General features: G+C 55.5%; 1 protein-coding gene and 1 long non-coding RNA gene across 3 annotated transcripts in view; one reads left to right on the forward strand and one right to left on the reverse strand.

Annotated features, from left to right (window-relative positions):
- Positions 1-2,919: 2,919 nt before the first annotated feature.
- On the reverse strand, positions 2,920-7,508 carry LOC129083048 (uncharacterized). The gene is made up of 4 exons (XR_008530461.1): positions 7,284-7,508; positions 5,267-5,434; positions 3,816-4,051; positions 2,920-3,280 (listed from the first exon to the last, which is right to left on the reverse strand). It is a non-coding gene; the product is annotated as an uncharacterized LOC129083048 (long non-coding RNA).
- Positions 7,509-8,180: 672 nt separating this feature from the next.
- GSE1 (Gse1 coiled-coil protein) overlaps positions 8,181-17,567 on the forward strand; it is a 415,649-nt gene continuing 406,262 nt past the window's right edge. For both annotated transcript variants that reach the window (XM_054588920.1, XM_054588921.1), the window contains exon 1: positions 8,181-10,292. In XM_054588920.1, coding sequence (XP_054444895.1) covers positions 8,316-10,292 — 1,977 coding nt within the window. In that variant the 5' untranslated portion in view covers positions 8,181-8,315. The remainder of the gene's footprint in view (positions 10,293-17,567) is intronic.

Here is a 17,567-nt window from a genome sequence, read left to right on the forward strand (position 1 = left end):
AAGAAAGATACTCACACCCCTACCTCATCAGGTCACTGAAAGGATTAAATGGACAATAAATGGAGGTTTAGAACAGAGCTTGCCTAACTAGGGGTCTGGGATCTCCTCACACTAAGGCACGCCCCACTGTACCATCCTGCCAGCCATTTTCATGGGCCCTGTGCAGTATCTGACCCAGTCCCTGGGATGGGCAGGCACACAAGAAATACGCTTTGAACCCCTGAGGGAGTGGAGTCTGGGCCCAAAGTGGGAACCAGGGACTGTAAGTCACTGTTCCTGGTGAGCGCTGTCCTCTCGACAGCTGGGCAGATTGGAATTTTAAAATGTGTTTCCCCTTTTAGAGTGAGCCATGCCTAAGTATTTCTGGCCCGTGAAAGGAACATAGTTTCAGAGCCAGGGCAGGGAAACCACGCGTGCTCACACAACCCAACAAAACGCCGGCCACCAAGCCCTTTCCCTCCGCAGCCCACGTGGGCTTCCCGGGGGCTGCTCGGGCAGGCAGGGGTGGTGGCCGGCAGGGGTGGTTGCCTGCAGGGATGTGGTCCATGGGCTTGGGCTGGTGGGTGGGCCCCTGAAAGGAGGAGTCAGGAAGTAGGGCACCCTGGAAAATGTGGTGTGAAACAGCTCAGTAGGCACTGAGCTCGAATGTACACCTACCTCACGACCAGCAATTCCACTTGTAGGTATCTACCCAACACGGGCGCCTCGTGTGTTTTCAAGAAAAGATATGGATGAGAATGTTTAGAGAAGCAGTATTCATGTTAGCCTAAAATGAGAACCCACCTACAGTGGGATGGTTGAAGAGGTTGTGGTATATTCATCAATGGAATACTATGTAGCAATAAAAAAGCATCAAGTTCCCATATATGCAAGAACAGGGGAGAATTTCACATGCATAATATAGAGCCAAAAGCTACACTCAAAGAATACATATATTTCTATTTATATTAAGTACAAAGACCGTGTGTGCTGACACACACTACAACATGGATGAACCTTGAAAACATCCTGCTGAGAGAAGCCAGCCACGAAAGGCCACATATGGATGATTCCATTTACATAACACATCCAGAATGGGCATATCCAGAGACAGACAGTGGGTTGGTGGTTGCCAGGGGCTGAGGGACTGAGGTGTGACAGCTAAAAGCAATGGGGTTTCTTTTTGAGGTGACAACAGTGTTTTCAAATTGATTGTGGCGATGGCTGCACAACTCTAAATATACTAAGCGCCATGGAATTATACACCATTAAACTGGTGGATTATGTGGTATGTGACTTATATCTCAATAAAGCTGCTAAAAAACCAACCAACCAACCAGTTCAGTGTTAGAAGTCAGGACTCCAGAAGTCAGGACGCCTGGAGTCCTGGCTGTATGCCGTTAGCCTTGGTGGGGGGGGGGGGGGCCTGGAAGGGGGAGCCAAGGCGCTGCTGGGAGACTGGACAGGCCTTATTTCTCGGTGCTGGTCACACAGATCTGCTTCATTTGTAACAATTCCACAAGCTGTGCCCATATGATGACACACTTTTCTGTATGGCGGTCGCACTTCAACTAAAGGTCTTTAAGAAATGATACCCCAGTGGAGCGTTGGACGTGCTTCAGGCCTGGTTCACATCCCCATCAATGAGTTCAGCCCCAGCTAACGGCAGAAATAAAAGAGCAGAACAGGCAGGCTAGCGGTCAGGCTTTGGAATATCCTGTAGTGACTCAAGAGTAACAGCTGGAAAGAATCTGTTGCTGCTGACGTCCCAGCCCCCGTTAGCCGGCCCCGAGGACCTGCTGCAGCCCACTGAGTGTGTTCCAGGGCCTGAAAGCTTGGCTGCTGAGGGTTAGGGAAGCCCAGGCTGGGGCAGGGCCATTGGTCAAGCCCTTGGCCGGACTCAAAGTCGTCCAGCCCTGACCAACGGCCTTCCTAGCAGGACCCAGCCAGGGACAAGGCTGCCTTTATTGCGAAGGATCAGGGGAGGCTGGCCTGGCAGGCTGGGCACGTGTCAGTGCACGTTAGAGGAAGGGTCTTGGGCCAGACTGCCTGTGTTGGAATTCGGCTCTGCCACTTCCCAGCTCTGTGATCTTGGGAGGTGCATTCAACGTTCCCAGTCTCAGTGTCCCCATCAGTAAAACGGGGTAACATGCCTGTTTTTCAGGCTGTCTTGATATCTAGATGATGATATAAGCTCTGAATGATGTAGCACCTCACAAGTAGTTGGTACGCAGGAAACATTAGCTGCTCTCTGTTCACAATGGAGGACACAAACTGGTTTGTGTTGTACTGAGCGCTTACTGCATGCCCGGCACCGCTAAGGCAGTTCCAAGTCGTTACCTTCTATGTCTGTTCTACCCCTCCCCCACACACCTATGCCCTACCTCCTCCAGAAACCTCCCTGGCTCGGAAGCCTGGGAGCTAACCACACAAATGATTGCTGTGGATTTTGTGCTGCAAATCAGGGGTCTGTTGAGAAGCCAGCAGCAAGGGAGCCTTTGAGCACACTCAAGATTTATGTGGAGTGTTTGTCCCATCATCCCCAGTGGCAGGTCCACCCTGGCGATCATTTATCAAAGGAGTTTTACGAGGCCCTGAAGTTCACGGCAATAGCCTGGGATTTGGGGATGGAGGAAGCTGGGGGAATGGTATCTCCCGGAGAGGGAGACTGGGCTGTTTGCTTCTAGATTCTTTTTCCAGGTTAACGGGAGCCAGGGAAACTTTTAGGGGCACCCAATTCTGCTCTTCAAATCTGTATCCCATGCTCTGATCTTAATTGTGTAATGCAAGAAGTGATTTTTTTTTTTTTAAACAGTTTGCAGTTTACAAAATGCCTCTGCCTAGGTCATCTCAGGACCCAGATATGGAAAGTGGTTTGCCGCTGCCACTCTTGGAGGCTACTGTATTTGAAAAATGAAGGGATGCTAAGATAGGGTCACCAAACACACATCTTTTTTAATGTTTATATTGAATAAGCTAGCACAGTTTACACATACAAAAGGCAAGGAAATTTCACCAACCCCAGCCGCTGGGAGCTCACCTTGGTCCCAGGAACTGTGCCCTTCAGCCTCAGTTTCCTCATCTCTCATCTGGAGATGGTGATTTGATTCCTGCTGTACTATGTCATACGACCTAATAGGTGTGAAATGGTTCATAAACCCAAGGCCTCCATAAATCCCAGGTTGTGTTTTTCTTTATTGGTAACGATTGCATTCCTTCCTCTGAGAGGAACATACTTTTGCCAGTGGCCTGCTATATTTGAAGCTCTTTCTGAGGAGAGTAGAGAAGTGCTTGCTTCATTCTTGAGGGCGGGGTGGGGGGCGGGAAGGAAAGAAAGAAAAAAATAGGGCAGTCAGATGATAAATTTTGTTTTTCTGGTCCCCAGCGAGCAAGAGGCCAAACACACGGCACACGTAGCCTCTAAAAGAGGAAGGATGGGCCAGCCTAGGAAGGTAAATGGGTCCTGGGAGAGATGCCAGAGGTGCATGCGCAGTGCGGAGGGAGAAAGAAACAGGCAAAGGCTCCAGTGAGAAGGGAGTGGGGCTTTGGGGTCCAGAGAAGCTGGGGCCCAGGGAGACTTTGATCTGGATTACTGGGACTGGGGAAGGGTAAGAGGCCAGAAGACAGAGCAGTGGAAGGCGGCAGGAGCGGCCGGGCTACCCTGGAATTTGGAAGGCATGGTGAAGTTTGGGATACAGTCTGGGATCCCAGGATCAAGCATAGATTGGGCCCCAACTGTGTCCCTGGCCTTGAGACACTGCGGCACGGGACAAGGGAAGCCACCCAGGTTCTGGTCTGGTGGGAGGACAGGCCCAGAGACAAATATATAAAATCACCTGTGCTAAGTGCTTGGATCCTGGAAACTAACTTTCCCAGCAGGCGAGGGCAGATTCCTGAAGCTTCTGAGCCAACCCTGCAGGAAGCCACAAGTCTGAGATATGCCCAGATGCTCCGCACTGATGGTTTCTGGGCTCCTGCAGGACCAAGGGGGCAGGTGTTTCCTCCAGGTTCCCAGCGCTGGGTCTGCCTGTGAGCATCTGTCGTGGCTTTTCAAATCCACTATGCTTGCGTCCTAGGGAGAGAGAGGTGGAGAGAGCTGGGGCGGTGCATCGCGTGGTCTGGGGGGAGCTGCAGGGAGGTTGGTGAGACTCAGGGAGAAGGGAGGAGATGGCTCTGCTGGGGTCGGGAGGCTGTGGCTCTGGGACAGTGTGGTGGCTCATTCCCGACTCAGCCTTTCTCACTTTTCCCTTAGAAATTGGTAATTTGAGTCTACTTTGGTATGTAGACATTAATAGAAATGAGCCTTGACATTTCTCATCTTTTGGCACATTTCCCCTGTTTTGTGTCTAGGCGCAAAGCCGTCAGGGTCTCAGTTTCCTTGCCTGCAAAACCAGGGACACATGTGGCGAGAGGGAGGAAGAGACTCTGTAGGCCCTTCCTGCCTAAACAAGCTGCCATCTCAGACTCAGGCAAAGCTAATCTCAATGGCTAACAAAGCCAGGGAGTTATGGAGACATGCTGCCTGGGGACAGCCACCAAGCTGTGTGACCTTGGGCCTTTACTTCTCTGTGCCTCTGTCTCACCTATACACTGGGGATATAACAGAACCTGCCTCATGGGCTCCTGGTAAAGATTTGGTGAGTTTGCACCTGTAAGGCACAGGTCCCTGATGCACCAAACTCTTCTGCTACTTCTGTGTTCAGAGAGTGTGCTTCACCGGGATTGCCTCGCTTCACCTCTTCCCAGCTCTCTTGTTGTTTTGTTATCCCTGCTTTATACACGGGGAAGCTGAGGCTTGGAGAGATTAAGTAGCAGGTAAAGGCCTCACAGCTAGTAAATGACAGAACTGTTATGTCAGTCTGTGCCAGTGGCCTCACCCAGGTGCCATCCACCCACAGATGACCAACTAGCATCATTTGCCTTCCTCCTCCCCTGGTCTGTGCCTGCCCACTCCTGGCTCCCGAGGTGCATGGCGGGGGACTTTCCTGAGTCACTGGGTCATTGAAGGAAATAAAAACATCCAGCTGGATGTCTCTCTCCTCCCACTCCTGGCCTGCTCCATATGCATGCGCAGGCGCATACATGAACACATGTGCACCCATGCACATGCACACCAACACAAGCAAATACACAGACACTTGAACACACGCACACATACCAGCACATGCATACACACATGCAAGCACAGGCACATGCACTTGAATGAATGTACATGTATATATACATTAGCACATATATACACACACAACCATGAACACACATACACTTTCACGCATGTGGCACATACTCAGGAACTTCTCTTGGATGATTTCAGTTTAGCCAAGAAAATTCCACCTCCCTCTTGTTATCCTGTTGACTTCTGTGGCTCTCCTCCTTCAGACTCTGAGTGGGGCCGCGTCACAGTGTCCCCTTCACCGCAGGTTGCAGACAGGCAGTAGCAGAACCTCCTCAACCCCTGGAGAGAGCCAGGAAGAGTCAGCACACACACACTGTTACCTACAACATGCCCAGAGCATTGCACTCTCTGCTTCATTTGATCCACGCAAACAAAAACAGTGAGGACCAAAATCCCATTGTACAGAGCAGAAAACTGAGGTTTAGGGAGCTAAGAGGTTTGCCCCACCCTCACTCCGCTGGAGAGAGATGGGACAGGATATACAGTGAACAAGACAGACCTGATTCCTGCCCAAGGGAGGGAGCACCCAGGCTCCTGGGGAGCCAGACAGGGAAAAGTCGACAGAAAAATAAAATCAACAGCAAATTCCTATGCCAATGAGCTGAGTCAGAGAATAACAGGAGGGACCTACTTGAAATGGAGAAGGCAGGGAAGTCTCTCTGGGGAGATACTGCAGCCAAGACCAGAAAGATAAGAGGAGGAGCTGGTTTGGAAAAGAGAGCCTGGAAAGGCACTTGAAGTGGAAGGAACAGCACGTGCCAAGCCTTAAAGAACCCACTAGTAACCCCACAGTAAACCTGCACTGCCTAAGCTGGCATTGTTTTACCAGCAACCTCTTGGTCTGTGCGGGGCTTGGTATTTGTGCTAGGACACAATTAACTTCAAAGGCTTTCTAACTATATCTCCTCTCACCAGGTATTAAAAAATGCCAGAAGCAGGGAAACCTCTTGCTCTGCCTCCAGCATTCCTTTGGGACAGTTTGGCTGACACAGCTTTTCTATGGGCCTGGGTCAGAGCCTGAGTTTTGCATTTCTGGCGATGATGATGATTTTCCTGTTCACCCCTGGACTGTGACCCCTGGAATATCCACCAGGGTTTCCAAAGAGGTGGCCCTTTCCTCTTGTTCCATTTATTTATAATGCATGGCCCTCCTCTGTGCCAGAGAAAGCCTAGTTTTATTTACATGTCAGTGCCCCGGAGGGCAGAAGGGCCCACATGGCACCTTTGTCCCCAGGCTCCCTCTGGGCTCCAGCTGGCAGGTTGGGACAGCTGTCACCTGCTTGGAAATCAGAGACTCATAGAATTTTGAGGCTGGAAGGGGTGGCATTTCACAGATGGGAAATGTGAGGATGGGAAAGGGCTGGATGTGCAAAGGCCTCCCAGCCTGAGTCAGAGCAGCAGGGGTACCAAGGGGTCCTTGCCGTGTTCCCTGCCACAGGCGGTCTCTTTCAGCAGAAGGCTGATGGGGACCAGATGTTGCAGCACAGGGTCTGAATCCCTGCTCCACCGCTCCTGAAAAGTAACTTAACTCCCAGTGCCTCCTCTTTCTCATCTGTAAAATGGGCTTTTCATCACACTTAACCCGAAGTTACTGGGAAGAGTAACTGTGCTGATACAGATAAAGTGCTTAGAAAAGCACCTTGGCACATGCTAAGGTTTCTCTTGGTATATTAAAGAAATACAATGCATCTATTCACATATGCAATAAATATATGAAAACAGTGAATCTCCTGTCAGAGCTCCTGTTTAACAAGAGAAAGAAAGGCCCCAGAGTTGTTGAGTCATTTGCCCTGGAACACACAGCCCTGGACACACTGGACCCTTTCTGCCCTGGTCAGTGGTATGGAGTGGGGCAGGCTGACGACTCTGTCACTAAGATGGTCCATTTACTAGGAGACCATGGGTTCTGGGAGGCAGGGGCCGCTCCAAAATTAGAACACGGGGCCCTGGAAGTTGGCCCTCAACTCTGGGCTGCTGAGGGCTGTAAATGGCCCTTTTTTGGTCCCCCCTTTAGAATGAGGAGGGGCCATAGCACCCTGAATGAAATTGGCTCCTGGGCTGAGGCTGCCCTTCCTGAGAGCTCCTCCGCTGGCTCTTCAGTCTCAGGGGACACCCGCCACATCCTTACCTGCCTCCTCCTGCGTCCTGCGTCCTGCTTGACCTTTACTTAAAGACCAGCTGTAGCCGCTGATGGGTTTCCGCGGTCCCCTGAGGAGACCCTTCAGACGGCTCGAGCCGGGCGCGCTGGAGAGAGCCCCTAATTGGGGCAATGAATCATCGTTCGCGGCTCCGGGCTGGACACAAAATAGATAGAGGAGCCGGCGCGCTATTGTGCGCAGTTTGGGACGCGGGGGAGGGGGGGCAGTAAAGGGAGGGGGGCAGCAGGGAAAGGGGGGAGAAGGGGGAGGAGGAGGGGAGGGCGCGCGAGGGAGGGATTCCCCGCCCGCCGGCTCCCGCCCGCCCTCCGCCCTCCGCCCTCCGCCCTCCTCCTCCCTCCGCGCCGCCCGCCGCCCCGCCTCCCTCCTCCCCAATTAAATGACCCAACGCTTTGGCAGGCGCCGAGCTCGCACATGCGGCTGCCGCTCCAGCCGCCCGGGGCCCGCCGCCGCCGCCGCCGCCGCCGCCGCTGCGTTCCGGGCGCGCTGGGCGCGGCGCCGCCGGGGGCTGGGCGGGCCGGGGGCGGGGGGGCGCCCCTGCGAGCGGCCGAGCTCCCGCGCCCGCGCCGGCCGCCCGCCGCCAAACTTTGCGGCGCGCACACATGCTCCAAGTTGGGCGCGGCGGTGGCGGCGCGGGCGGGCGCTGAGGGCGGCGCGGGGCGGCCATGAGCGGGCGGCCGGTCTCCCGCAAGCAGCGGCTCATGGCCGCCGTGGGCGAGCGGGCGGCGGGTGGCGGCGGCGCGCCGCTCTCTTGCTTCATCTGCGGCGGCGGCATCGGGCGCGGCAAGGAGCTGAAGCTGCAGGTGAAGCAGCCGGCGGCGGCGGCGGGCGCGGGGACCCCGGCGCAGCCCTTCTTTCCGTTCCTGCAGCAGCAGGAGCCGGCGCCCGGCGCGCGCGAGCTGTCCCCGGCCGACGGCTGCGTGCTGGTGTGCGCCGTGTGCCGCTGCTTCCTGGGCGAACAGTGGGCCGCCTTCGAGCGCGCCCGCACGCCCGTGGACAAGCGCATGTACTGGCTTAAGCGGCCCCACCAGTGCGACGCGGGCGCGGGCGGGCGCCGCGGGGGCGCTGGGGCCCCCCGCGAGTGGAACGTCGCCTACGCGCTGGGCGGCGCGGCCGGCGACGACGAGCACGACGACGACGGCGGCGGCCCCGGTTCCCGAGCCGCCGCGGAAGAGCCTCGAGACTCGGAGCTCTCAGAGCTGTCGGACACCGACCCCCTCTCAGAGCCCGACCCTGTCACGCGCGACGCCGTCAGTCCCCGCCAGGACGGGGCGCCAGCGGCGCGGGCCACTCCGGGGCCTGGGCCTCGCGGGGGCCGCTGCCAGGAGTGGAGGCCGGTGCCGGGACCCCCTCCGGGACAGATCGCCGAGACCCCCACGCAGGGTGACGTGGAGGAGGAGGAGGGGGACCCTTCGAAGCTCCACGTGGACGGGGAGCCCAAGACTGGCATTAGGCGCAGGCGTAAGGGCGTTGGGAGGCACTGGGTCCCCGAAGCCCGGGCCAGTGTCTTGAGAGGCATTCAGGATCCTTGGCAAGGCCCTCCAGCCCAAGGGGCCCCTGCAGATGGCATGAAAGGAGCCCCTTCAGGCAGGGCTACCAAGACTCCGGAGAGCAGACCACTGGGGGAGTCCCGTGGAGGCTACTGCCTATCTGAGGACAGTGACATCAACATCACCAGTGAGGAGGAAGACCGAAAGGAGCAGCCTCTCCCGCGCCCCTGTGGCCCCAAAGAGAAGGAAAACGGTGGCCGAGTCCCCCGGGTTCCTCTGGAAAGCCAGGCTGCGCCACCAGAGGGCCTTTGCTGCTACATCTGCGGGTCTGCGCTGTCACCGGCCTCGCAGCACCAGATCCACGTGCAGAAGCAGGAGAAGCTGGCCCAGGCCCCCTTCTTCCCCTTCCTGTGGCTGCATAGTCCACCTCCGGGGGCTCAGCCCATCAGCGAGGGTGGCAGCACCCTGGTGTGCCCCTGCTGCTTCTCCTCCCTCATGCAGCAGTGGCAGAGCTTCGAGCTGGCCAGCGTGCCTGTCCTGCAGCGACTGTACGTGGTGCCCCTGAACAGCCACGCCCCCGGCATGGCCTCCAAGGGCAGGAGGCTCCCCAGGGAAGAGGGCCCACCCCCTGGGCCCCTGCCAGAGGCCTGCTACCTCTGTGGGGAGGACTGCACCCCGGACGCCCGGGCAGTGACCTCCAGGATCCTCAACGGCAATGCCAGAAGCACCATGCATTTCCCCTTCCTCAGTCTCCTGCCCTGTCCTCCCAACGCACGGGGCCCCAACAAACGCTGTGAGGTCCGTAGCTGCCCCAAGTGCTTCAGCGTCCTGGAGGACATCTGGGCGCTCTACCGGGCCTGCCAGAATGAGGAGCTCATCACTTCCGTGCAGGGCTTCCTGGGAAGGTACCACCAGGCCTTCCCTGCTTCAGACCCTGCTCTCTCCGAGCCGCCTGCATTGACCCAGGGCAGTGCCGTGTCCATCTGCTACATCTGCGGGGCTGAGCTGGGCCCCGGGAAGGAGTTCCAGCTCAACGTGAACCCCTCCAGTCGCTTGGGCGAGAAGGAACCCTTCTTCCCCTTCCTCACAGTTTACCCACCTGCCCCGCGCGCCAGGCCTGCTGACTCTACCGGCCTGGTGGCCACCTGCGTGCTCTGCTACCACGACTTGCTAGGCCAGTGGCTGCAACATGAGGCACGCAATGCCCACCACGCTGTCAGTGCCTGGTCTCGGCAGTACCAAGTGGATACGTTTGTGTGCTTCTTCTGCCAGCAGGAGAGGAAGCGCTGTCTGGGGCTGAAGGCTGTGCGTGTGGCCCGGCTGCCCTTGTTTCTCTACACCCTGCGAGCAAGCCACAGCCTTTTGGTGGACGACGGGCGGCAGCTGATCATTGGTGCCTGCGTGGAGTGTGGGACCCTGGTGTGTGCTGGCCAAGGGCTGACCCGCCAGGGACCCATGGGCTGGAGCTCCCCTGTGGCATCGGCGATAAAGGTAAGCAGCGGTTCTCATCTCGTCTTCTGAAATTTGTGCAGGGAAAAAAGAGATGTTTTCTGTTCCTCTGCCAGGAGGAGTTTGCACTGATTCTGTGGGGTGTGCTCCAGCAGGAGGTGCCCTCCCTGGGTCCCCAGGCAGGCACTCGGTGGGTGTACTGGCTTAGCTGGGCTCAGGGGCACGCAGCGGGTCCGAGGAGTTGGGGGCCAGGAGCAGTCTTGTGGAAGAATAGGGCACTGCTGGAAATAGCAGGCATGGGCCTGAACTTGAGTGTGTTTGCAGCAGAATCTATCAAACAGAGGAAGTTCGGGGCATGTCTGTCATCCGCCTGATAACATTGGTAATTAGTCCAGCCACGCAGGTCACCGCGAGGTCTCCGCACTTACCAGGTTTCAAACACATCAGAGGTGGAAGTTCCTCTTCACTCTAGCTCCCTGGTGGCTTAGCTTTTCCAGAGTTTTCCACCCAAGTTCACACTTTTCCTTTGTGACTCTGGTCGCTTACCAGCAGATAGAAAGATTTCCAGGCGTGGGGATTTGGGACCTCTGTGGGAAGGGAGCCTTTCTTCTCTGCAAGTCAGCTGTGCAGGAGGAGGCAGGAGGCCTGGCGCTGGCCCTGTTTATAAGGCGCCTGCCTTCACGCTGCCTGCCCCGGAGGAGCCAGACAGGGCTCAGTTCATTTGAGATCCGGCTTTGCAAAGGCCAAAGCAGAAACTGTGCCTGGTGGGTCTGTAGTGGGCATCTGTGAGCTGTGATCACTGTCCTCGCCACCAAAGCCATGAATCCTTGAGTCCCGATTTCCACCACAGACAGGCCGGCTTGTTTCAATCAGACTCCAGTAGCGGGAGCCGCTGGCGAGGGGCCGGTGGAAGGACGTGGGAATGGGGAATGCTGTCTCTGGCTTGTTTAGAATGGTTGTTCCATTTGTTTGAAAGGTTCCTGTTCCCACCTCCTATGTGTCCCTGTGTGGTGGTGGCACCTGCAAAGTGGGCCCTGCCCGAATTTGCCTGCCTCCCCTCATGTGGCTGGTCCTCTGTCTCATGCTCTGTCCAGGGTTCCTTCTCCCCTGGTGTTGTTTTGGACTTCAGAGCTGCTTTTGGGGGCTTTGGTGCAATATCCTCTCGTTTTAAATGGAGGAGCGTATCACCTGTCATTTGTGGTGGGTGGCAAATCTGTGTGGCGCCTGCTGCTGGAAATCTAAAGAATTGCAGTTTCCAGAAGGGCTAGCACTGGGGGAAGAGCCTGGCTTTGGAGCAGGACAGACCCGGGTTCCAATGATGTCCTTTCTATTGGAAGCCAAGTGCCTGTGAGCCCGTTTACTATCCGCTCTGAGCTTGTTTCCTTGGCCGAGGAGCGGAAATCTGTATAACGCACCTTGTAGCATCATCGCAAGAATTAAATGAATCGGGGTATCTAAACACTCCAAAGAAGTCAAGTGCTTGGATCATAGTAGGACCCTCATGTCCGCCTGATGTGTTGGGGCAGTTGTTTCTAGGATGCAGGTTGATCTGACGCAAGGCTTTGGTTTGCAGGCTGGGTGTGTGGATTTTAGGCCTCACGACGGTGTGTCATGGGGTAATCAAAGTGCCGTCTGTGGGGCCTCCCAGACAGCATGATTTCTGCAGAACATCCAAACTGTGCTGAGTTGTCTCATGTTGATTTGCTCACTCCTCAGGATGATGAGATGCCAGCTGTGGGCCTCAGCAGACAGGAGCGCCAGGAAACAAAAGCAGCCACAGTTCTCAGTCCGGCTGGGGAGGTGGGAGGCAAGGGTCGCCTGGCGTGATGGACACACAAACGGGTGTCTGTCCAGGAGGGGTCGCGTGAGTTGGGAAAGGCTGAATGTCAGACTAACTTTTGCCCTGTTTCTAAAGCAAATTTGTCTGATTTTGCTCCTCACCATGGCCCTGTGAGGCCCTATGATTCCCATTTTACAGATGAGTAAGTCAAGACTCAGAAAAGTCAGGTACCTTGGTAACTATCACACAGCCAGTAAATGGCTGAGGGGGCTCTCGAACCCAGGTCTTCTGACTCCTATTCATTGGAAGGCGTGGGGTATGGCAGGAGAAAAGGCACAGAGGCAAGGAGGAGCCGTGCAGCCTCGGGTGGGCAGGCGTGCCTGTGGGTCTGGTGGAGGCGGGATGAAGGAGAGGTCAGGTTGGACGAACTAGAAGCCTTGAAATAAGGAAAAGGAAGTGGGGTTTAGGGGGAGCAATAAAAACTTCTTACAAGAAGGCTGGGCACAGGCCAGGAAGACCCGCCCAGGGCCTGGCGGTGGCAGTGCCCCAGGTGGGTGGCGAGGCCATCAGGCCTGTCTGTGGTGAGGGCAGCAGGGTAGGTCTCAGGCTTGATTAGATGGAGGGGAACAGAAGCAGAGACCCCACCTGTAAGGGCTCTGGGCTGTCAGTAGAGGCCAGAAATGCAGCCTCTGCCGTTCCTCTCTCCCCACCCCCTCTCCCATTCATTCAGCAAACGTTTACGGAGTGCCTCCTCCGAGCCAGGTGCTGTTCCAGACACTGAGAATTGGGTGGCAAGATCAGAGCCTTCAGTGTCATGGGGACAAAGTGTCAACAAAGAGCACAACTTCCTGCAGGGCTGTAAACAGAGCGGGAGGAGGAGAGCCCAGTGCCTGGCTGGGCGTGGGGAACGAGAACGCACGTGTGCAGGAGCTGGGAGCCGCACGGAGGGCCCGCTGGGCAGGACTCTCAGGGGCCAGGGAGCAGCCGCACCCCCTGGGAGGGCGCAAGGCCTCCACGCGCATTTCCTTATGCCAGCTCCCGGGTCCTTGGTTCTCATGTGCATCCTCTGTGTTTCTCTTTGGCGTGTGGTTTGAGAATTGGGTGGGAGTGGCTGGGGCTTTGGAGGGTGGCCGCAGGGAAACCACTTAGCTGGGACGGCATGTTCCAGAACCTCATCTATACCACCTCCTATGATACCTCAGCTATTTCCTGTTAAGCATTTATTCATTAGTGACTCAACTTTACATGGTATGAAAGAAAAACTTTGAAAGAGGGAAGGAAAGAAGGACAGGGGAGGAAGGAAGAAAAAGAAAGGAGAGCGTCGCCAGTGTTCTCTGGATTGTTGGTGGCTTTTCTCTCCAGCTGGACTCCGAGCCCCCTGGAGAACACCCTGCTCTGTAGTCACCAAGTCTGAGCTGACTGCTTGGGGAGGGCTGTGTCACGGCTGGGCTGGGGCGGCTGCAGCCTACCCCGTGAGGGTCCTGGCGCCTCCTCCCTGAGGAGGGGCCCTGCCATACACAAAGCTCTGTGGAGCCACAGAGAGACCCTAGGTTGGCCCTCAGACAGACCTGGGCTTAATCTTCCTTCTGCTGGGAGCTGCTGTGTGGCCTTGGGTCAGACTCATGCCCTCTCTGAGCCTCAGTTGCAGTGGAGATGATCATCTTCTTGAAGGTTTGTGACATCAGAGCAGCTGGCGTGCAACAAGGGTACGAGACACTTCCCTTCCTTTCTCCCTCCCTGAGGGACTGGATGCTGTGTTGAGTCTCTTACTGTCACTCTCAGGCTCCAATGTCACACACCCTGGCCCCCACCTTTCTACTGAGGATGGGGAATGGTCGTCTCTCTCTTCAGTGTTGGAGGCACGGCTGGCCAGGCTCCTGGAGGTGGCACCAGGGACATAATAATGATGATGATGCCTGTGTAAGATGTTTTCCCTGTTCCAAGCTGTGCTACACGCTTCATCTGTATTCGCACTTACTGAATCCTCACCACAACCCTGTGTAGGGAGGTGCTCCTGTGCCCTCTTCATAGAGGAAAAGGTAAGTGCAGAGAGGTCAAGTAATTTGCCCAAGGTCACTCAGCTAGGAGTGACAGGGCCAGCATTGGACCCAAGAGTCCAGTTCTCGAGTCTGTGCCCCAGCCTCTACTGTGTCCTGCCTTTCTGTCCTCTCTGGGGCTCCACTTGTGAAGGTGGCGGTGCCTGGAGAGGGGACGGGTCATGTTCTCTGCATGTGCCCCCTCGCATCCCAGAGCAGCTAAGAGGTGGGAGTTATTTGCATGGACTAGAGGCCACAGGAAGCCCCCACTTGGCTGGCTCTCTGTCCCGTTTGTCCGGCCTGCGGACAAGTCATGCCCTTTGTCTCTGCTCTCCTCTGTGGTGCTCAGGTGTTCAGATTTCAGCCGGGACCTCCTGCTGCTGCTGGGAGAGGCCTGCTCCATCCAAGATGGGTCGGCTGCATGATTGATTTGCTTTCCCTGCAAGCCAGTTGGCGGGCAGGCCGCCCTTCTCTCTTCCAGCTCCGTCTGGAGAGCGTTCTGGGTAATGGAGCGTGCAGCTGTTTACCTAACCGCACCCTGGCCCCTCACCGTGGGGACGCCTAGCCGAGCCCCCCAGTGCGGCCTCCGAGCCCAGAACAGGTGTTGCTGCCGCGGTGCCTTTCTTTTCTCAGCGCTGACATCTGAGGCCTGCAGAGAGCGTCTGTCATCACTCGCCTGTCAGGCCCGGCACGCACATCTGTTTCCCGTGTTTCCTGGCTATCTGCGCCCACACGGCTCCCTGCTCTTCAGGGAGGGCCTGGCAGCCCCTCCTGCCCGGGTCCAGGCTTGTGGGGCACCTAGGCAAGGTGATTGGTCAGACGGGGGATCTTCCTGGGCTGCTCTGCTGGGCTGACACCAGCCCCTCTCTCTGGCAGCAGCTGGGGAGTAACTGGGCTTTCGGTCTTTCTCAGACTCCAGCTACCTCCTCCAGGGGAAGTTCTGTGCTTTGCTTGATGGGTTGGGAGCCATCTGCTCGGAGGAGTAAACTTTACAGACTTGCCTTGTCCGAAACCTGGAGGCGATTGGCAACTACTGGGAAAGGGGAAGTGGAGACCAAAGGTCTTCAAAACTCGGCCTTCCTTGGACGAAGGGAAGGGGAGGGCTGGAGGGGGGGGGGCTGTCTTTGGCCAGGGCCAGAGTCTGCACAGCTTTCTGGTCTCTTCTCTGGTTAGATCTCCCTGGATCTCATCCTTGAGTGTTATTCAAGGGTTTGTAGGTTCTGGGCAAGTTTGCCTTGTTTGTGCATTTTCTTAGCTGGGGAAGAGCCCACATCTGGAATTTAGGCTTATCTTCTGCCCTAGGTCCATGTGTCAGTGGGCTGGTGGGGAGAGACTGCACTTTTGCCCTCCAGAAAGAGCATTTCAAAACTCGGCTTTCATTCTCCGTGGAGCCCCAAGCGGGAGCTCATGGGGACAGTTGTGGAAGGAGCTTCTACTTACTGGGTGGCCTTCGCTCAGTTTCCCCATCTGTGAGAATGAAAGGTCTGGTCTTCAGGGGTCGCAGGCGGTTTGTGTTACCCACTGGAAGCCTAACGGACTGGTGGCACCGTTGGGAAGGATGCTGAGGCTGTGCCTGGACTTGCTGGGAGAATGTCTAGTGAGTTATTGGCGGTCTCTTCTTGTGGAGTTAGGAGCAGGAGAATGATTTCTTGTGGTGTATGTTCGCTTCATTTTATTTTTATTTTTCCCCAGCTTTATTGAAATATAATTGACACGTAACATTTTATTTTTACTTTAAGGTATAGAATGTGATTTGATACATTTATATGTTGCAAAATGATTACCACCAGAGCATTAGCTCACATAGCTGCCCTTTCTTTTTGTGGTGAGAACATGTAAGATCTACTGCCTCGGCAGCATTCAAGGATATGATGCAGTGCTATTAGCTGTAATCACCGTGCTGTAATTTAGATCCCCACACTTGCTAATCTTATAACAGGAAGTGTGCACCCTTTGTCCAATATCTCCCTGTTTCATAAGGTCTCGGTTTTAAATGCCATATATGCGACTGGGGCCCTGAACCACCATAATATGCTGTTCCATGGAGCGCAATAACATATTAGAGTCAGAGAAGCCTTACGGATCATCATTTTTCAGACAACGCTACATCAAGAGGACCAGCAGGCCCACAACCTAATGCCACTTCTGCTGGTTTACTTTTTCACTGACACCAGCTAATCATATGAGTAAGTTTTGTAAGAAATTCTGGTAGCCCTGGGCTACCCTGGAGAAACGTAAGCACACATTCTGCCATTAGCTCAACAAATGTTTGTGTGCCTGCCTCCTGTCTGCCAGCTGCTCCGCAAACACCTGGTGCTCCAAGGCCGTGCTGTGGAATCAGGCAGCCTGTGCGCTAGGGTGCTGGCAGGGGATCGGGGTGAAGGGACCCGGCTGTAGCCATGCAGTGTGTTCTCTGCTGGGGTCTGCTGGGAGCCCACAGGAGGTTGAGAAGTGGCTATGGTCAGGGAAGGCTTCCTGGAGGAGGTGACATCTAAGCTGAGTCCTAAAGACTGTAAAGGATTCACCCAGGTCTACATGGGAGTCGTGTGCTTCTGGCAGAAGAGCATGTGCGAAGGCCTGGATGTGGGGAGTGTTATTGTTGAAAAACCTTAAATAGTTCTGCTCGCAGTGGGAAGAAGGATGGGGCGGGAGAGGGTGGCAGTGTTTGGAGTCCTTGGGTGCACATGCGATTCAACTTGAATTATTCTGAATTTAAAAATACCAGTGGTTGGGCTATAATGATTGGAAGAAAGTGCCAATGGCTGGACCCTGCCACAACCTGTTAAATCAGACCCTGGGGGGGTAGCCCTAGTGACCCTGGTATTTTAAAACTTCCAGAAGATTCCAGCACTGGGGTGAGAACTGCTGGTAGAGGTAAACACGGCCCAGGAGGTTGGGACTTTTTATCTTGAAGGCACGGCCGCCACTAAAGGGACTCTGTTCGTGCGTTCGGTCTGTCTTTGTTAAGCACCTGCTGTGTCTCAGGTACTGTCCTGGGCATCAGGACCCAGCAGTGAGAGAACCAGACCGGGTGCAGGGATGGACTGTGGCAGTGGCCACGGAGAGGCTGGGAGACATGGGTGGGGCAGGAGCCTGACGGGGGACCTCAGAACAGTGGGGGCCGGTCAGGTGGGGCCTCATTGGCAGGCAGACTGTGGGCTGACCCTGAGGCATTACGGTTTTTGTTTTTAAATTGAAATACCATTCACACAGCATAAAATTCATCCTTTTAAAGTGTATAACTTGCTGGTTTTTAGTACATTCCCAGAATAGTGTAACCATCACCACTGCCTAATTCTAGAACATGTCCATTACCCCCCAAAGCAACCCTGTACCCATGAGAAGCCACTCCCCATTCCCCCGGCCCCTGCCCCTGGCAACCAAGAGTCTCCTTTCTGTCCCTGTGGATGTCTCATATTAAGGCAGCCATACAGTATGAATCTTTTGTGTCTGGCTGCTTTCACTTAGTGTTGTTGAGGTTCACCCACGTTGTGGCATGTG

This window comes from Pteronotus mesoamericanus, unplaced genomic scaffold (assembly GCF_021234165.1).
Source record: "Pteronotus mesoamericanus isolate MK-2021 breed Mesoamerican mustached bat unplaced genomic scaffold, CSHL_Meso_final scaffold_165, whole genome shotgun sequence".
Lineage (NCBI taxonomy): Eukaryota > Metazoa > Chordata > Mammalia > Chiroptera > Mormoopidae > Pteronotus > Pteronotus mesoamericanus.